Raw genomic sequence first — 20,396 nt, forward strand, 5'->3', positions numbered from 1 at the left:
GAAAACCCTAAATTCTAACCCTATAACGGCACAGAGAAAAGAAAAGGGTTAAAATTAAGGTTCTCAATATATATATAATAAGAATATTTTAGTCATTTTTTATAATAGGGATATTGTAATTATTTTTTATAAAAAAATATTAATTTAGACCGATTCAAGGTTTAATTTATCGATTTTTTGGCCAAATCAATTTATCTGATATAATTTTAATAAAAATAACACAGTTTAATGAATTATATGTATTGAATTTTAATTATTTAAAAATATCTTTAAAAAAAGACGTTTTAAACATCTTTATCTAAGTGGCTCCCTTCTATCTATTAAAAGTCAAAATTTCGCTGTAGACTCAATAATTGGTATCAAGAGCCAACGTTATATTATTCATTATTTGAGTGGTAAAATTCAATTTTGAATATAATGGCTTCTACTAGTAGTAATGTCAAAGTAGGCAAATATGAAATCGAGAAGTTCAATGGGAAAAATGATTTTTCCTATTGGAGGATGCAGATGAAAAATCTACTTATATCACAAAAGTTACACAAGACACTAATGGGAAAAGAAAAAAAGTCGGAAGGAATAAAAGATGAGGATTGAGAAGAATTAGATCTTAAGGCACGGGCTGCAATAATCTTATGCCTTGAGAGGGATGTTGCTTTCTTGGTGAACGAAGAAACAACTGCAGTAGGCGTCTGGACAAAGTTAGAGAGTAACTTCATGACGAAGACTCTAACTAACAGGATCTATTTAAAATCCAAATTGTATACATGCAAGATGGAGGAAGGTACCTCAATCCGAGAATATATCAATAAGTTTGATAGGATCATATCAAACTTAAAGGATATAGATGTGAAGGTTGATGATAAAGACCAGGCTCTCATATTGTTACTTTCATTACCGAAGTCCTATGAAAATCTACTGCAGACATTGATGCTGGTGGGTGACACTCTGACCATGGATGAGACGATGGCATCACTTTTAGCGGATGATCTACGTAAGGTTGCTACAAGTGTAATGTCATCTTCAAATGGAAGAGAGTATAATGATCAAGCACAAGGATTATTCGCGGCTAGAGGAAGGACCAATGAAAGAAGAAAAAGGTAATAAGCGTAGAAAGTCTAGGCCAAAATCTAGACCTCACGCGGAGAGAACATGCTTTAAATGTGGTGAGACTGGATATTTCAAAGCAAATTGTCCAAATAAGAAGATAACTTTCAAGAAACAGAACAACGACAACCCAAAAGAAAAGCAAGAAGCAAGCTACGTCTCAAATGATGAGGAGGATTGTTACTCTGTAACAGAACAATCTTATGAAATCTCCGGTAAGTGGATTCTTGATTCAGGAGCCTCTCACCATATGTGTCCAAATTGGAAGTGATTTACTACCTATGAAAGCATAAATGGTGGCACAGTTTTAAGGGGCAATGATCATGCTTGTAAAACTGTGGGGTTGGGGACTATAAGAATCAAGATGCATGATGGATGAGTAAGAACCTTAAAAGATGTGAGGCATATTCCAGACTTGCAGAAAAATCTTATCGATCTCCAAAGGTTTGTTGGAGAAAAATGGCTGCAAAATAGTTGCGAAAAATGGGGTACTAAAAGTTGTTCATGGTTCTTTGGTAGTGATGAAGGGAGTTCGTCACGGTAATTTTTATTCTCTTTTAGGGACAACAGTCACAGGTGAGTTAGCAGTTGGAATTGGTGGAAGTAGAGATCAAATAAAATACACAAGAATATGACACATGCGGCTTGGACATATGTCAGAGAAATGTCTATCATTGCTTTATGGATAAGGTTTGCTGAAGAATATGAAGAAATTACAAATGAAATTTTGTGAGCATTGTGTGTATAGAAAGGCACATAGGGTGAAGTTTTCTATAAACAAGCATAAAAGTAGAGGGTTGTTAGACTACGTGCATACTGATGTTTGGGGACCGACTAAAGTTACTTCCAATGGTGGTTCCAGGTATTTTGTTACTTTTGTTGATGATTATTCTAGGTATGTTTGGATTTACTTCCTCAAACATAAGAATGAGGTATTCGATACTTTTAAGCGGTGGAGAGCAATGGTTGAAAACCGAACAGGTAGGAAGCTGAAAATTCTACGATCTAATGGCACAGAGTACACGGATGGAGCTTTCAAGAAGTTCTATGACCGAGAAGGCATTGCAAGACACTGGACAGTTAGAGAAACACCACAACAGAATGGAGTCGCCGAACGACTGAATCGTACGCTACTTGAGAAGACAAGGTGTATGCGCTCTAATTCCGGGTTAGGCAGAGAATGGTGGGCAGAATCGGTTGCTACAACTTGCTACATAGTGAATCGATCCCCACATTCCTCTCTAGATGGAGACACACCTTATAAGGTGTGGTCAGGGGAACATGCAGATTACGAGAAACTCAAAATCTTTGGATGCACAGCTTATTATCATGTCAAAGATAATAAACTTGATGATAGAGCTAAGAAGGCAATCTTTTTGGGGTATCCAAGAGGGGTTCAAGGCTATCGCCTTTGGAGTGTAATGATTCTAAGTTTGTAATTAGCAGGGATGTTACCTTTGATGAACGATCTATGGTAGATTTGTCTAAAGATATGGTGCCAGATGATGGTGATGTTGGAAAAACTTCAAATACTCAAGTGGTGGAGATAGAGTCTAAATACCAACAAATAGACTTTAATGTTCAGGTGGAGCATCCTAATGCTACTTGAGATGACGCAGAGGATGAATTTGATCATGAGAAAATTCAGTGAAAAATGCACATGCATTACAACAGCAGCAGCAGGATTCTTTGGCATCTACTAGGCCAAAGAGGAATTATAAATTTGTTCAGAAGTTCGAGTCAGACAAGCCTTTGAGACATTATGGGCAGGTAAATTTGGTAGATTATGCACTCTCAGTGGAGGATGATGAGCCGGTCACCTTCAAACATGCTATCAAAGACAAAGATAGAGAGAGTTGGTTGGTTGCTATGGAGGAAGAGATGCAATCTCTTCATAAGAACAAGACATGGGATGTAGTCCCATTGCCCGTGGAAAAGACTGCAATTGGTTGTACGTGGGTGTATAAAAGAAAAGAAGATCCTACCAAGTCAGATGGTACAAGATTCAAAACTAGGTTAGTAGCAAAGGCTGCAATTGGTTGTACGTGTGAGTAATATTCAATTTCATATTACTTTCTATCTATTAGAAGTCAAAATTTCGCTGCAGACTCAACAGCTTCCAAAGTCTATGACTCACGCAATGGTTACTTGTGATTGTGTAAGCAGCTGTTTGGTTGGAAGGAGCGACGGAATTGACTTTAGCTTTGATGCTAGCTTGTTTTGAAAAAGCACAAGTATTTGACTTGGCTATGTCTTAGGGAGGCTCTTCTTACGGCAAGTTTTTACTTTAGAAGATGGATGTCATCATCGGATAAGTGTTCAAGATGCCTTTCTAGCCAGGAATCGATTTTACATTATATTTGGGATTGTCTAAAAGCTCAGCTTGTATGACACAGGTTGGATATTTCTTGTCATCTTCTAAACTTAAACTGGTTATTGTATCATAGCAGAGAGCATCCGTTCAGGTTCTTTTCGAGACTTTGGTGGATATGCCAAGTAAAAAATAATGACATCTTTAATCCTTATAAAATTTGGCCTCCAAAAAAACAAAAAAGTGATTTGTCTAATATTAGCTTTAGAAAATGAACTTATGAGTGTTTTTGAATTACAACATATGTCCCTCCTCTTTATTCTAAGTGGTTCTTGGAATTCTCTATCTATGAGTGTTTTCAAAATCAATTGTGATACTAGTTATTCTAGTTGTGGTGATAATGTTGGTTTTGCTTGTATTATTAGATATTGTAATCGGAGTTGGTAAATGGTGTATTTGAGAATGATCGAGTGTAATAGTATTTTTCAAGAAAAATTATTTGCTATTTAAATAGGATATCTCTTAGTTTGGGATGTGGGTCAACGAGATGTTATTTGTGAGACGGATTGTGTGGAAACATTTAATATTGTTAATAATCACTAAGATGAATTAAAATTTATTAATAAAAACTGAAAAAAGTTAAAAAAATTGTTTGCTTAACCATAAGAAAAATATACAAAAGATATGTCCATAAAATTGTACAAATATCATTTTTCTAATTTGACAAAACTAACATCAGAAGCAAGCCACCTATTTTTCTTCCCTTCATCTATTGATAATTTCCCCCTTGCAATGTGTTAACCCCCATCAATATTTTGCATTGGGGAAAATACATTTGCTTGCAAGGGGCTGTAGTGTTTATAATCATCTAATCATAAGATGACAAATTGAACAAAATTACATAACAAATGCTCTCACAAGTCACAATGCCAGATAGGCATGTATTAGTTATCACACAAGGTAGTACTCAGATAGAAAAGCAGCTCCAATGATAATTGCCAAGAACAACAAGCATACAATATCTGCCATTCCAAAAGATGATTCTGCCAAGAAGTAGAGTTTATGATCACCACTGTCCCCTTTAAAACCTCTGACTATCATAGCCTACAATAGTTATGTTGAACTGTCAGAAGAAGAGCTATGAATATGAAGGGAATTTAAAGTTTATAACATGCAAGGCCAATTTAATTCATGTAACCTATTTTCAAAACCTGAAGTGCTAAAAGAAATCAACATAGAAGGTTCACAATATGCCAAAAATACAAGAGTGAATTTCAAACTTTTCTACTTTCAACACATCAGAATTGAAAGCAATATTTTAAGCATGGGTCCGCAAAACCTTCATATAAATGATATAATTGATGAAATTAAAACGAAGTTATCCGATTATTCGACTTTTTCTAGAATGAAGCTGAAGGTTGAAGCACTAGTAAGACTAGATAACGTGAAGAAAACAGGAGGGGAACATCAAAGAGGCTAACCTGAGAAATTTGTTCTGCATGGCTGAAAATATTTTTGAAGATTCGCCGGAAGTAGTTAAAGAAGACTGCAGAGGCATATAAGGAAAAATAAAATAAGTGTCATGACAACTGAAGAAAAAAAAAATCTTTCCCCAAGTAATATTCTGATTGAACTGTACACTAAAACATTATTCTTTTGGAATTCTGAGTCAGTTATACATGCATTTGTTACTGGTTTATAGAATGGAAAGGCCATTGATAGCAACAAAAAATCACAAATTTTCAACAAAAAGCTTTTGAAGACATTATGACCTAATTATCGATCAGCATCATCAGTAACAGATTATTATACATGTCACAACAACTCTAAGTCGCCTACGAGCCAAATATTGATTTCTTAATGCATTATTAATATTAATATAGCAACATATTGGGTGCTATGCAATTGGAAACTAAATAAGACGTTATCAACAAAAAAATATTTTTATATAACCATATAAAGTAAATATGGGAGTTGTCCAAAACAAATGTGAAGCCTAGATATTCTAAACACGATTTATGCACAATCAACTAATTTGTTGGAAAGAAAACAAGAGAATATAGAACAAAACAATAATTTTCTGTCAATCCCTGTAAACAGAAGAAAGAGCTAATAACATTACTTACTATCAATTGTCTCCATAGTACTCAATTGTTTCCAATTTACCCTGCGAGATACAATCCCTAAAGCAATGTTTCGAACCTGCAATAACATAATATGGGTATTTTACTTCCTTTTCCTGTGTAAGAGAACTTTTATTGTTGTGGCATTAACTATTTCATTCATGCATTCCACCCACATGCACTAATTATGTTATGCAATTTAAGTAGTATCAGATCAGTACATAAAATAAGTTGATTACAAGGTAGTAGCAATGTAGATGCATTAAAAGAATCCTAGCATCAACCTAGATCTCTTTCCATGTCAGTCTGGTACACTAATTGAAATTCATACGTGATAGAACCCTATAAAACCATCAGGACCGTCACTAACCTGCCCTCCTCCGAATTACTTCATTTATTCCCTTTGCAAATCTAATAATCCAATCATTCATAAAATTGAAAATTTTCGATTCTTGCTTGCCTTTACCTCTAAGGCTCAAAATTATTAAACCAGGAATATCATTTACAACACTGTTTGCATTCCCATAATCCATATATTTGACTCTTTATCTACCTTTAGCTTTTGAATGAACTCCATCCTGTTAAGAAAAAGGCCATTGAGCCTATTTTTTATCCACTTCTTCACAATTCACCTTAAACTAAATGAAACATCCAAAACCATAATTTAATTCAAAAGGACAGTGTTGGGATAGTTATTATATCCTTCAGAATAGTGCTGACATTGTTTCTAACATGTCATTCTCACTAATCTCGCCAGTAAAAATAATCACCAAGTAGAGAGAAGTGTCAAACTATCAGTTAACTCCAGCAAAAGCAGTCTGTCAGTACCCAACATTTGTCAAGCCCAAAATTTCCCTTAATTTCTTTCTTTTTTTCTGCTAGTAATTTCATGATTTTATTTTTTCGCAAGTTTTTGTAGTCATACAAGGTAAATATCAAACAACCAATTACGTGCTATCAATAAAAGCAGAAAGTAAGATGAGAAAAGAAACTAAGATTATCAATATCAGAGATAACTATGGAAGTTAAAACCCCCTTAGCCTTCTTACCTCATCAAAAACTAGACTGATGAATCTCAATGACAGTAAAAGGGTAAGCACAATTTCTGACACAGAGACACCTATATATTTCAGAGGGAGCAAAAACCATCGCAATGCAAATGCTAGTTGTTCAGGGGTCGTAGTTGTGAGGCAGAGACTAGCACTTTGAAATACCTTCAAAAGAAATGCAGAACCAAATTCTCGAAAATCAGAATCATCGAAGTGTTCCGTTGTTTCACAATGCTTTGACGGCAAGAATTCTGTTAGATGTCCAACACAAAAGGCAGAAAGCAACTTACCATAAAAGTCAAACAGGCAGCAGTGCTTGCTATGGATAAGCCTTTCCTTGTAAAGGTTAATGGACCTAACTTGGTGATTACATACGAATAACCTGTCAATGATACAGGAAGATTAGGAAGCCCCATCAATGCAGGTGTTGGAGTTCTCAACTGAACAAGTGGGGGCACACCATCTGCACCTAGCCCTAATGTTATGAATAACAATCCTGATAGCAAATAAACTCTCCCCAATTGATCCTACAGATAGAAATTAGCAAGAAACTCCCAAATCAACACATCATAGCAGGATGAAAAAATGAAGGCATATACAAAGTCTACTTCCAAGTATCTTTCAGTTAACAAAATGGAAAATCCAACCTCTATATGAATATTTCTTCTGCGCATCATTTTATTCAATCAGTCAGAACTCGGAAGAAAAAATCTAACAAGAAAACTTACAAGCTAGCTCTATTCATAAATAAGCATCCAAAAACAATAACACTATATGTACTAGAAGATGAACGCCAAAAATGGCCATTGCTGGAATAATTTTATTTACTCCAAAGATAATGAAGCAAACTAAAAAATCCATCTATAAATGAACATAACTCCACCAGTCAAGGATTACTCACCATCCAAACTTCTCTTGGCAGAACCCAAACTGAAATCAGAGTCAAGTATGCTACTAATCCAAATCGCATAATTATATGTGACCTTGCCGGAAGAATAACCAGAGCTAAAAGCCATACCTGTAGCATCAAAAGATGATATCAAATAGCTCATGAATAACAGCAACACAAATAATCCCCAACATCAATCCTTAAACTACAATGTCCATAAACAAACCTAAACAGTATCTCTAGTTCTCTACCAAAGAATCAAGTTCATACTTTGCAGCCCAAAACATAGAAAAAATCTCAAATTTTTCATAGAAAAAAGAACCTTGAATTGGAGTGACTGACCAATTTGACTCTAGGATCGATGGAGTGAAGAAAGGTAGTGGGCGAGGACACGAACTGGCCAATGGGACTGGCGGTGGCGCCGGCAATCAACCTGAGGACCTTATCGGCTGCGAGGGAACCGGCAGGGACCCACTTGGTCCAGTTTGCGTTACCGGTATTGTCGGCGCTGTTTGATGAAGCAGCAGCCCTGATTGGAATAGGCGTAGGGGTTCTGAGAGAGAAGAGGGGTTTTGGTGAGGAAAGTGTTGGTAAGAAGGTTTTGGGAATGGAGGCTATGGTGGTTGGGAGTGGGAAGAAAGTGGAGGGGAAATAGAAGGTGGCAGTGGCATGGTTGGAGTACATGAACATGACAGAGTGAGTGAGAGGTTGCGATTGATTTTCTAGCGGGAATGGAACAGATTCAACAGAACGCCAGTAATATACTTGTTTCTTTGCAGCGTGATTAGAAGCCAAAGAAAAATTGAATAATGCAATGAACATCAAGTGGGCATTTGGTCTAGTGGTATGATTCTCGCTTTGGGTGCGAGAGGTCCCGAGTTCGATTCTCGGAATGCCCCAATTTTCATAATGCATCTTATTATCGGATCTAATGTTTATCGGCTTTTTAAGTTATACATAGAGGAATCTCTTGTCTCTTCCATAATTTTCACGCATGATTTGAAGTAATCTATGTTCTGTATAGGGTTAGAAGGGTTCCAATTATATGAGACTAAATTTTCATCCAATTCCAAACTGGTTTGTAAGCAAAAGTTTTGAATGCCTGAGATTTCTGAGGTTGATAGGCTCAGTTATTAAAAGAAACAAAGCTAAAGAACACTGAAACATAACCAAGCATAATGCAACTTGTCCGAATACAAATGCATCCAATGAAACTCTTAATATACAATGTGCATTCATCTGATAAGCAATAACCCAGACTCATGACCTCTTTAGTTCATTAAAACCATAAATAATCTAAAAGGAAAGCAAAAGAGATTCCGGGCTTCGACTCCATCGAGAATGCCACCAATCAGAATAGATTTAGACCTTTAATGCTAACTTCTGAGCTGCAAGAGCTTCAGCCTCCAGAGTTGGCTCCCACAGGAGAGTAGTCTCTGCAAGTAATCCTGTCACAACATATGGATCCATGTTTGAAGCCGGGCGCCTGTCTTCCAAGTAACCTAAGATCACGGAAAAGGAAATGAAGTAAAATTCAATTGAGAAAAGTAATACCAGAAAAACAATGTTACATAGCTAGAGTTCCTGTCCAAATTTAAGGTGCTAGAAAGATGCAACAAAAGTTTAGGATTTTATATTTTTATAGACTACCTACTTAACGGGGTGATTTTGGGCAAACAAAAAAAGGGATGCATAGCATTTTTTCATAGCAGTATATGTGGCATTAGCATTAGTAAATTGAAGTTGACACATTAGCATTTAGCAAAGCAATTATTCTAAAGAAGGAATAGGTAGTCTAATGCTACAATTCCTTCAACTTACCTTTGCCATTCTTTTCTGTGTCTCTTCCCACACGGATTGAGCAACCACGGTTAGCGACTCCCTGCAAGTTCAATGCTATTAGGACGTTTCCATAGAAGATAAAATTCTTGGTTTATTACTGTCTTAAGGTAGAGGTAATTTCAAGCAATACCCAAGAGAATGTGTCTATGCTGGCTGTTTCATGCTTTCCTGTCAACCTTCTCTCATTTCCTTCTCCATATGCGCTAATGTGATCCACATGGCGAAGCGATAGATTCAAAATCGCCTTCTTTATCACCTCGAAGCCTCCATCTTCCCTCATGCTCTTTGTACTAGAAAAAAGCAAATTATATATCATGAACTTAGAATTTTAGGAAGATGGCAAAACAAATGCAATCCATATTCATAACAAAAGTTAGTCCTTACCTGTAATTGGTGTGGCAACCAGCACCATTCCAGTCACCCTGTCAGGCGAAAAAACCAAAACAATTAGTGTTATAATCATCAGATAAGGCATACTGTAAACTAAAGTACTATAGTACCTCAATTGGTTTTGGATCAAGAGAGAGAACAACGCCAGCTTGTTCAGTAATCCTCTGTCACAACATATAAAATGCATATGAAATGTTATATTGAGTTGTGGCGCTATTGAAATATGTTGAAAATGCTAATGAAAGTAGGTAAAATGAATTACCTCAAGGATGTACCTTGAACACCAGATATGATCACCAGCTTCAATACCAACACTAGGACCAACTTGGTACTCCCACTTCATTATTCATGGAAGAAATAATAAGAAAAATGCATTCATATACACATAAGCTTTGCAAGAGATGGAATTTTCCAGAGATGAACCTGTCCAGGCATAACTTCCCCATTGGTACCACTGATGTTAATTCCGGCATATAAGCAAGCCTTGTAATGAGCATCGGATATATCGCGTCCGAATGACTTGTCAGCCCCAGCACCACAGTAATATGGACCCTAATGTAACAAAATAAACAAGCAGCATAATTAAATCTGCATCATGAAACTCACTCGTTCTGGTCAAATGTGAACAACATATTACCTGAGGGCCAGGGTAGCCACCAGTAGGCCAACCTAGAGGCCATTTCACATTTGTTTGAAGTAAGGTGTACTCTTGCTCTATTCCATACCTTTGAAAAATTAAACATAAAACCATTAATCATAGTTGGAAATGTCAATTATCAAATATCTTTCTTTTTGGTCATTGATCATCATATGTGAAAGAAATTTGCAGCATTGTGCATAACATAGGTAGATACTAAATCATTTTGAACATAAGAAGGAAATAGTTGGTTTTTGGTTATCTTTCTTTTAAGAGCATAATATATACCATGGAACTTCAGCTTGGACCTTTGGGTTACTGAAAATTTCGGCAGCTTTATGTCTCTTGTTTGTAGGGATAGGCTCACCTTGTGGTGTGTAGGAATCGCAAATTACCTATGCAAGAAAAAGATTATATTAAATCACACTAACTTCATAATATTTGTGCTTCAAGTTAAAGCAAATTGCCATGAAACTTCTGCAAAAGATAACAGCTGTCATGGGGGTTCGGCTATATTTTTATGTTGGTTGCCGAAGACCTAACACAACCCTCCTCCTTTATCCGGGCTTGGGACCGGCTATGAACCGCAAGTTGCAAAAGATAACAGCTCTTACCAAAATATTGTTACCACCACGGAAAGGATCTTTGAAAATTGCTTGAGGACTGAGGGGAAAAAAGAAGAGTACTAAGTTAAACTATAGCTATGTGGTATAAGATTAAAATAAGCAACAGTTCCGAAATTCTTACTATAAGATTACTTCACTGTCTTCACCAGGTGCCTGTCCAGTGCTAGATCCGTCATAGTTCCACTTAGGGAGCTCTGAAGGATGTTCAACCGGCCTTGGAATTGTCTGAAAATGAAGAACAATGTGTAAGATTACCATGAATAACATCAGACAAATCATATAGCAGCTAAGGTACAAATAATTTCGTCTCCTTGCTGGTTTACAGCATTATTAACAACATACTCTTGATTTACTGCGCACATCGATTCCTGTTCCACCAATCCTGTTTCAGAAAAGATATCAAAGTTTTTAAAAGCTTTCACAGAAGCAACAAAAATGAAATCATTATTCATTGCTAGAACAAGAAGAAAAAAATGAAATGAAATACCAAATGTATTCAGCAATGATCTTGTCAGTGTATGGCGATACATCCAAATTAAGTAGCTGCTCTAGCCTGTTGATTGTGCTGTTATCGGACTTAATTGCCATCACTCTAAATTTGGCAGAGCTGGTAGCACCAACTTTCTTGTTTGGTCTCAACACTAAAGAACTCCACATTTTTGAAGTAATTGGGCTTGCATTTTGTGAGGGTTTTGTGATTCTCATCTGCCATTGTGTAGAGGGTGCCAAAATCTGTGCCATGTTCAGCACCTAACAGAACATAGTATTATCCATGAGAACCACCAACCATAAAAGGAATAAAATTAGATTATATTATACAATATATGATTACCATAAACAAATTTGCACAAAAAGAAAATGTACAACATCAATAATAATGCATGATGCTTATCAACTGTTGTTCTACATCCACTCTCAAATGATGACTAATGAAACCACATACAAAATCAGTTTGAAAGCAATCATCAAATCCTTATTAAAATTAATGGTTCGGGAAAAGAACCAAAATCTAGCCATTTTTCAGATTCTCATCAATAAAGTGTTGATTAGATGGAAATGTTAATTGTTTTATAGTATGCAGATAAATAAAGTAAAAATATGAGGCCTAAAAGAGTTGACTTCCTTGTTCATCATAAAGACTGAGTAAATTCCCTACCCAGGTTCATTGATGACATATTTGAAGCATGACTCACGTGAAACCAAGTCTCATAAAGCATCTTCAAATGGCAAAATACCCTGCACCCCTTTTTCTCCACTTACTAAAATATAAGAAGCAATATTTGACCAAAAAAATAAATTCTGGTATTAACTGAAAGCACTGAAACATTCCTAACATTTTCATTAGCAAACAGCACCTTTCAAGAGAAAGAAATGGTTCCAGCGAGCAATGGCCAATGGCAATGATCAGTCACATAAAAAATACAAACTTTCTTACAAAGGGACCATTTTCTTTTTAACCCCCACATGCTTATAGCCATTACCTCCTTCATTTGTCCTTGAACAGTGTTGCAAAAAAGCTAGAAAATAAAATAAGCCTAGAGAGTTGAATTAACACCCAAATGTACATGATTCATTTTCTCCCCCAATCACATAAAAGTTTGAAACTTTCGAATGAAATAAATGATGGGCACATGATGAAAACTTCACTACTCACCAGAGAACAGTGATAAAACGGCTAATGCTGCAGGGTTGAACCAGAGGAAATGCACCCTGTGGTTGAGTGACACAGACTCCAAAGACAAGTGAAAGAAAGTGTATAGTGTGAGAGACTTTGTGTTTGTGTGTGTGTAATAAAAGAAGGTTGTGGCCAATGAGTCTCTTGGCTTTTCTAAAACCGATAGGGGTGAGTCATGAGTGGATGAAAATAGTTTTTGGTCCCTTAAAGAGCACCAAGAGAAAGCTTGGACTCATAATATTTTAGATAAGGTTTCTTAAAATATATGTATCTATTTTCAATCCTATATATAAATACCATTTTTTTTAAGTCATAAGTAATAAAGAGTTGAGAACATCAATGAATAAATGGCTTGGTATTGTGTGTTAAATTAATAATCATATGATGATTAAGAACTTTTATGTTGGTAGTAGTATTTGGTGGCTTGTTTAGATCTTTTTCTTAGGTCCCCTTCAAGGCTTCGCTCTTAATAATGTCAATTTGAGTAAAGAAAGAAACACTTTTTAATTTAGATATGGTCGGGGGAATGGTGTACGACGCAGTTATGGAGTGTATAGGTACTTTATGAAATTGTGGTGTTAGGAACAAAAATTAGACCGTCTGACTTTTGAGAACACAAATCGGACCTCTCTGATTTGTGTACCCCAAATTTTTTTAATGTTTTAAACATAAATCGGAGGGTCCAATTACCTTTGCCAAAATTTAAATTTTTTCTTTCACACTAATTGGACGGTTCGATTAGTAGACCTAATTTTTTTTTTTACAAAGAAATCGGATGGTTCAATTTCTTTAAAAATTATCCCATATCCATGTCTAGCACCCACATTCTCCACAACAATGCATAACACACACATGCTTCTCGTATCAAAAAATGAGCCAGAAAGAAAACCTTCAAGCCCTTTTATGTTTTTTTAATTATTTATTTAATGGTTCTTCTTTTTAATTGTTCCTGTGTATAGTCTGAATTGTCTTTTTATAGGCAATTATACTAATTAATTAAAGTCAATTAGGTTATTATAATAAGAGTAGAACATTGTCATTTAGAGAGAGAAATGACACAATCTGATACCTTTTATCCATTGGGTTGGTTTATTTTTTAGAGAAATGCTAAAAGGTGAAGGTGAATGTTTAGAGTGAAAAAAATAAGGGATTCACTAGTGTTAACTCAAATGTAAGATAAATAGAAGGGAAAATATTAATCATTTATTTAATATTTATCTAAAAGATTTTTGGAAGTCAATAATTTTTAATATTTTTTATTATTATTTGACTAATACAAATATTAAATTATCTTTACTAAATTTATATGTATAAATTTTAAAAAATATGAGTATAAAATATATTGATTTATGTATTTAAATTCTGATAAATATAAATACAAATTATATATTTTTTGTGTGTAAAACTCTTATAAATATGAGTGTAAATTATTATTGATTAAATACTAACAAAAAATAATAATATGTACTGATTATGCCTGATTATGTAATATTATTCATTATCTATTTTTTAATAGGTTTTGTTAAAGAATGCCTTAATAATATTGTAAGAATTCAAAAATAGAATTTTTTTTTTTTAGTAAAACTTAAAAGAACTTTATTTTATAGAAGTTTTTTACTTTCAAATTCTTAATAAATACTGAGGGAATGTTTTTTCTCAAATTGACCTTTTATTAAAAGTTTAATCATTAAAATGTATTAAAACTTATAAAAAAGATTAGTGATTATAAAATAATAATAAAAGAATTATATATTTAACCTGTCAAACAAAAGGCAGTTCCTTTCATTATTCTTCTTGTGTTTAAATTCTTATTACAAGAAGACAAGAGAATAGGAATCCATCCTTTGAAAAAGAAAAGAAAAAGTCACATGCATCCACCATTTTTTAGTGATTCTTTGTTGAACTTTAAGGTATATTAAATCCTAAATGCAATTGTGTTAATGAAACTATGATATATAGTAGATATGTATATGGTTGATATCCTCACATAACATCATCCAATTTCGTCTTGTAGTGTGTGTATATAACACTATGATATGAAGAGGGTGTCATGAGTGATCACAAATCTAAAAGGTCATATAATAATATCCATTTTATAACTTCAAGTGAATCTCAGCACATGATGAAGAACAAATTAGTTATGTGTCTCTGAACAGTGTCATCATTTTGGCGCATATGAAAAAAACTCACTATCATGTATCATATGCGCCAAAATGATGACACTATTCAGAGACACATAACTAATTTATTCTTCATCATGCGCTGAAATTCACTTGGAGTTATAAAATGGATATTATTATATGACTTTTTAGATTTGTGATTACTCATGGCATCCTCTTCATATATATATATATATATATATATATATATATATATATATATATATATATATATATTCAAAAAAAATTAGAAGTTTTGAGAATAAATTAGTGAGTTTACTCTAATTTATTAATTATTTTTTACATGCATTAATAGATATTATAGATCTACTATTATTTTTACTTTAAATATTAAAAAATTAATAAAATAAAAGCAAACCTTAAACTAACGTAACCCACATTAATATTATTGATATAAAGTAAAATAAATGATACAGAATATGAGCATTTACAAAAAGTTTCCTATTTATCTAATAATAGATTATGCTTTCATTAATGGGGTTGATATTATATAGTTACATTTGTAACGATGAGCACATATATTATATCATTATGAATGATAATAGATTAAAATACTTTAGCATAATCTCTTCATTCTCACCTAGAGATCTTAAGTTCGAATTTCACTCCTAACTTAAAAAAAAAATTGAAATACTTGTAGATTACACTAATAAATGTTTCTATAATACAAACCTTAACGTAGCTTTTAGTTTACTAAATTTTTGCATGTGATAGGTATTAGGTAGCAACGAGAATTGATGCTCTTAATTTTTTTAATTATATAGTAAAATACAACTTATCATTTTATGCTTTTTAAATAGGATCAAAATAAAACATATGAAAAAAAAATTGAATAATATAATATCATATTTTACTAAATAATTTAAAAAATTTTGAGAAAATCCACCCCATAACATCTAACCAAATATGTGTGTGTTTTGCATTGCCAAGCAATGCTTGAGAAATGGTTGTTGGTGGCGATTAAGACCTTTTTCGTTACCAATATGACATCATAGGATAAGGTGTTATCCAGTGAGAAGCTTGTAAGTACCATATATATGCCCTTTTAAAGCATGGATCCTTAACCCTTTAGGGTTCAGAGTTAATCCACATTCCCACTTTGTCCTCCTACCATATGATTATTATTGCATCTTTGATTTTGATGTCTAATCCACCAGGAATATTTCTCTTTTATGTATGATCAACAAATCACCCCATTTTTTGCAAGTACATGAGAATTGAGAAGATTCACCACCCATTCACCCAAGCTCGTTTTCATGAGTATTCAAAGAGATGATCCAATAATCACATAATATAACCTATTGTCTCTTGAGCTTTTGAGAAATACAAAATTATTTGAAAATATAAAAGAGAAATGCAAAAAAAATGAAAAACAAATAATATATTTGTGTCGGTGTACTTGTACCGAAATAAATCAATAAACATGTTAGTATTATTTGTTAAGAGAATTATTATAATCAAATTAGATCAATTAATATCATTTGTATTTATATAGCGTATCTGTATATTAATGTAAGATTTTATATTTTTATTATGTTGTTTCTACTAGCAGCTATATATACCATATGTACATTGTACTTTTTTTCAATTTAAATAATACACAAAAGACAAAACACTTTCTTCAGATTTCTCTCTTATTTCTAACATGGTATCAAGAGTTTATATTTTTTTTTCCCATGAAAATTGGTTTCTAGCTCGTGTTTTATCTCCTCCGATAGTACTTTGTCCTTATTTTTAGACCTTTTCCCGACGCCTTGATTTATCACCGCCGCCACCATCGCCTTCGTCTCATCGTGAAGTTTTCAACGACTCCAGACTTGCCGCCGGAATCCACCGCACGCGCCGCCCAAAGCCCCCTGTCCGGTTGAAGTTTTCCTCCTCCTAAACGGCTCCAGCGCTGTCAGATCAGCGCCTCAGATCCACGGCTCCCGTCGCGCCACGTGTCCTGCCAAGGATACGCAGTTTGACTCGTGCCTCAGCCGACCCGACCCGATCCGCTCCGCACGCCACCTCCTCGCCGCGTCAGTGCTGACGCGTCTTCCTCCTCCTCTCATGCGTCGCCACGTGTCATTTCCCTGCTGACGTGGCACACAGTGGGATCCTCCCTAAGATTTTTTGGTGAGCTCTTTACGATTCTGCCCTCCGTTTTCTCATTTTCGGCACCGAATTTGCAGTTTTCTCTCCTCTCTTTGATCTTTGTATCTGCTATTATGGAAAACTCAGATGTTTATGCTAGCACAAACAGAAAGGGTAAATTCTGTTACAACTGTAATCGTTCTGTGCACCTCTTCTCAAACTGTCCTTCTATTGAATGTCAACAGAAAGGTCACATTAGCTACAATTGTCCACAAGTGTCTTGCCATTACTGCAAGCTCTCGGGACATTTTATTACAGCCTGTCCTACTCGCCTACCACATCCTGATCACTTCGAGCATCAATCTCATCCTAACTTCTCCAAGAATGTGTTTGCTTCTGCTGTTGCTACTACCGAATCTCCCACCTCTGTTCCTCTCAATCCACCTCCCGTGTCTCTATCTGATATTGCATCTCTTCTTAAGCATCTTCTTTCCCTTTTTGGTAATACTCCTGCTACTTTTTTGACTCCTCCAGGTAATTCTAAATGGTATTTTGATTCCGATTGCTTTAATCATTGTCTCCTTTGCGTCATCTTTTTTTGTCTTTGGCTACCACTACAAATGCACCTTCTGTCATTACTGCTAATGGTTCCCTCTTGCATGCGACACACAATTGTTCTATTTTCCAGCCAACTCTTAATCTTTCTGATACTTATTATATTCCCAAATTGAACTTTAATCTTATTTCTGTTGGTCAACTTGTTGATCTCAGTTTTGATGTCACTTTTTTCATTTTGGTTGTCATGTACAGGATCGTCGGACGGGACAAATCATCAGGACTGGACGTAAGGTCGTTTGAACTCGAGAATCTTCATATTCCTCCTGTGCCAAATCTCTGTGATGCTTCTTCTCCTTCTACTCTTCACTTATGGCATCAACATCTTGCCCACACCTCCTTGGGAAAGATGTGTCCTCTTGTGTTTCAGGGTATTTTGGATCAGGTTAATCATGAGTCTTTTGATTGTATTTCTTGTCAAACTGCTAAACAACCCGCTTTATCTTTTCACAATAATTCCTCTCTTGCTTGCTCTCCTTTTGATCTTATCCACTCTGATGTTTGGGGTCCCGCACCCCACCGCTTCTCTGGGAGGAGCTCGATACTTTTTCGTTTTCATTGATGATTATTCATGCTTTACTTGGGTTTATTTGATGACTGATTGCCATGAGTTACCTCAGATTTATATTAACTTTGCCACTATGATTAAAACTCAGTTTTCTAAGGTCATTAAGGTTTTTCGCCGTGATAATGTTATGGAATACCGTGATTCCAAACTCTTAACCTTTCTTGCAAAACAGGATACTTTGTCTGAGTTTTCTTGCAGTGGTACGTCTCAACAAAATGGCCGAGCTGAACGCAAACACCGTCACATTCTTGACTCTGTTCGTGTAATGCTTCTTTCTTCTTCGTGTCCTGAGCGTACTTGGGGTGAAGCTGTTCTTACTGCTGTCCATGTTATCAATAGACTCCTTTCTTCTGTTCTTGGTAATGTTACTCCTTTTGAGCGTCTTTATCATACCTCCCCAGATTATAGTTCTCTTCGAGTTTTCGGTTGTGTCTGTTTTGTTCTTCTTCAGCCTCATGAACATAGTAAACTTGAACCTCGGGCTCGTATGTGTTGTTTCCTTGGTTATGGCACTGAACACAAGGGTTATCATTGTTGGGATCCTTCCTCTAACCGTATTTGTATATCTCGTCATGTTGTCTTCTGGGAGCATCACATGTTTTCTCGATTCTCCTCCTTTAAGTCCATTCCTCCTACTCAGTCACCTTTTTTCACTAATCCCAATGTTGATCTTTTTCCAGTGATGATTCTACAGGTTATATCTCGAGTCACCCTCCACATCCTCCTGTTCTTCCGCCTTCTCCATCTCTCGATGATTCCGGACCGGACAACGCTCCTGCTCTTACCGTCATGCCTCCTCCTTCCACTCGTTCTTCCAGAGTAAGAAATCCACCTCCTCATCTTCTTGATTATCATTGTTTTTCTACTATTCTTCATTAACATGAACCTAAGTCATTCAGAGAAGCCTCCACAAATTTAAATTGGCAACAAACAATGCAGGAAGAAATATAGGCACTTAAAAAAGCACACACTTGGGATTTGGTTGATCCTCTTTCTAATCAGGAAGTTGTGGGAAGCAGATACGTATACAAGATCAAGACTCGCTCTGATAGTTTTATTGACCGTTATAAGGCACGATTGGTTGCTCAGGGTTGTACGTAAGAGTATGGTATTGACTATGAAGAGACTTTTGCTCCTGTTGCTCGTCTCACATCTGTTCGAGCTCTTCTTGCCATTGCTGCGGTAAAAAAATGGTCTCTTAGTCAGATGGATGTAAAGAATGCATTCTTAATGGAGATTTGAAAAAGCAGGTCTATATGAAACCCCCTCTGGGTTATCCTTGTCCTTCTAGCAAAGTTTGTCTCCTTCGCAAGGCACTCTATGGACTTAAGCAAGCTCCTCGTGAATGGTTTGACAAGTTCAGTACTACCATATGCAGTCTTGGTTTCACTTGCAGTCCTCATGAGAATGATCTCTTCATTCGTAAAAGTGAATGTGGAGTTGTTCTTCTACTCCTGTATGTTGATAACATGATCATTATTGGAGATGATATTGATGGTATCTCTGATCTCAATGCATCCCTTCAGCGTACTTTTGAGATGAAAGATCTTGGTTCTCTCAGCTATTTTCTTGGTCTAGAAGTCATATCCACCGATGATGGCATCTATCTCTCTTAAGCTAAATATGCTTCAGATCTTCTTGCTCGAGCTGGAATTACAGATAGTCGCACTGAGTTTACTCGTCTTGAGCCTAATGTTCAATTTACTCCTATCGGTGGCACTGTTTTGGATAATTCAACTCTTTATTGACAGCTAGTTGAAGGACTTGTCTACTTAACTGTCACCCGACCAGACATCGCTTATCCGGTTCATGTTCTTAGCCAGTTCTTGTCAGCTCCTCGTACTACTCACTATGCGGCAGTTCTTCGCATTCTTCGCTACATCAAAGGCACCCTATTCCATGGCCTTTATTTTTCTGCCCATTCATCTGTATACCTTCAAGCGTACTCAGATGCTGATTGGGCTGGTGATCCCATTGATCGTCCTTCCACTACTGGTTATTGTTTGTTTATTGGCGACTCTCTCATTTTCTGGCGAGCTAAGAAGCAAACATTCACTACTCGATGAAGCACAAAAGCTAAATATCGTGCTCTCGCTGACACCACTGCTGAAGGTATCTCAATTCGTTGGCTTCTCGAAGACTTGGGTGCTCCTCAGTCATCCCCAACTGATTTTTTTTGTGACAACCGCAGTGCTATTCAGATTGCCCATAATGATGTGCTTCATAAACGCACCAAATACATTGAGAATGATTGTCACTTTGTTCGACAACGTATCCTTATTGGTGCTGTTCGTCTCATCGCTGTTGGAAT

General features: G+C 35.6%; 2 protein-coding genes and 1 non-coding gene across 3 annotated transcripts; 1 reads left to right on the forward strand and 2 right to left on the reverse strand.

Annotated features, from left to right (window-relative positions):
* Nucleotides 1-4,054: 4,054 nt before the first annotated feature.
* On the reverse strand, nt 4,055-8,391 carry LOC112741135 (protein ABCI12, chloroplastic). Its single transcript, XM_025789988.3, has 7 exons — nt 7,819-8,391; nt 7,489-7,605; nt 6,878-7,114; nt 6,588-6,752; nt 5,542-5,617; nt 4,897-4,961; nt 4,055-4,519 (listed from the first exon to the last, which is right to left on the reverse strand). The coding sequence occupies exons 1-7, from the start codon at nt 8,389-8,391 to the stop codon at nt 4,367-4,369; spliced, it is 1,386 nt and encodes a 461-aa protein (XP_025645773.1). The 3' UTR covers nt 4,055-4,366.
* On the forward strand, nt 8,304-8,375 carry TRNAP-UGG (transfer RNA proline (anticodon UGG)). Its single transcript has one exon. It is a non-coding gene; the product is annotated as a tRNA-Pro (tRNA).
* Nucleotides 8,392-8,609: 218 nt separating the features above from the next.
* Nucleotides 8,610-12,991, reverse strand: LOC112741136 (glutamine synthetase leaf isozyme, chloroplastic). Its single transcript, XM_025789989.3, has 14 exons — nt 12,626-12,991; nt 11,459-11,721; nt 11,314-11,353; nt 11,093-11,196; nt 10,960-11,008; nt 10,634-10,740; nt 10,346-10,433; nt 10,132-10,260; nt 9,971-10,045; nt 9,819-9,872; nt 9,703-9,740; nt 9,449-9,608; nt 9,298-9,358; nt 8,610-8,978 (listed from the first exon to the last, which is right to left on the reverse strand). The coding sequence occupies exons 2-14, from the start codon at nt 11,710-11,712 to the stop codon at nt 8,839-8,841; spliced, it is 1,299 nt and encodes a 432-aa protein (XP_025645774.1). The 5' UTR covers nt 11,713-11,721; nt 12,626-12,991; the 3' UTR covers nt 8,610-8,838.
* Between the last annotated feature and the right edge of the window lie 7,405 nt (nt 12,992-20,396).

Source organism: Arachis hypogaea, chromosome 14 (assembly GCF_003086295.3).
Source record: "Arachis hypogaea cultivar Tifrunner chromosome 14, arahy.Tifrunner.gnm2.J5K5, whole genome shotgun sequence".
Taxonomy (NCBI): domain Eukaryota; kingdom Viridiplantae; phylum Streptophyta; class Magnoliopsida; order Fabales; family Fabaceae; genus Arachis; species Arachis hypogaea.

Excerpts from the sequence above, each read along its gene's own strand:
- LOC112741135 (XM_025789988.3), bottom strand. The coding sequence starts at position 8,391 with ATGCATTATGAAAATTGGGGCATTCCGAGAATCGAACTCGGGACCTCT. Across the intron at positions 7,606-7,818 it reads TCGATCCTAGAGTCAAATTG|GTATGGCTTTTAGCTCTGGT; the intron begins GTCAGTCACTCC and ends TTGATGCTACAG. Across the intron at positions 4,962-5,541 it reads TACTATGGAGACAATTGATA|TCTTCTTTAACTACTTCCGG; the intron begins GTAAGTAATGTT and ends ATGCCTCTGCAG.
- LOC112741136 (XM_025789989.3), bottom strand. The coding sequence starts at position 11,712 with ATGGCACAGATTTTGGCACCCTCTACACAATGGCAGATGAGAATCACA. Across the intron at positions 11,197-11,313 it reads ATGTGCGCAGTAAATCAAGA|ACAATTCCAAGGCCGGTTGA; the intron begins GTATGTTGTTAA and ends CTTCATTTTCAG. Across the intron at positions 10,434-10,633 it reads GTCCAAGCTGAAGTTCCATG|GTATGGAATAGAGCAAGAGT; the intron begins GTATATATTATG and ends AATTTTTCAAAG.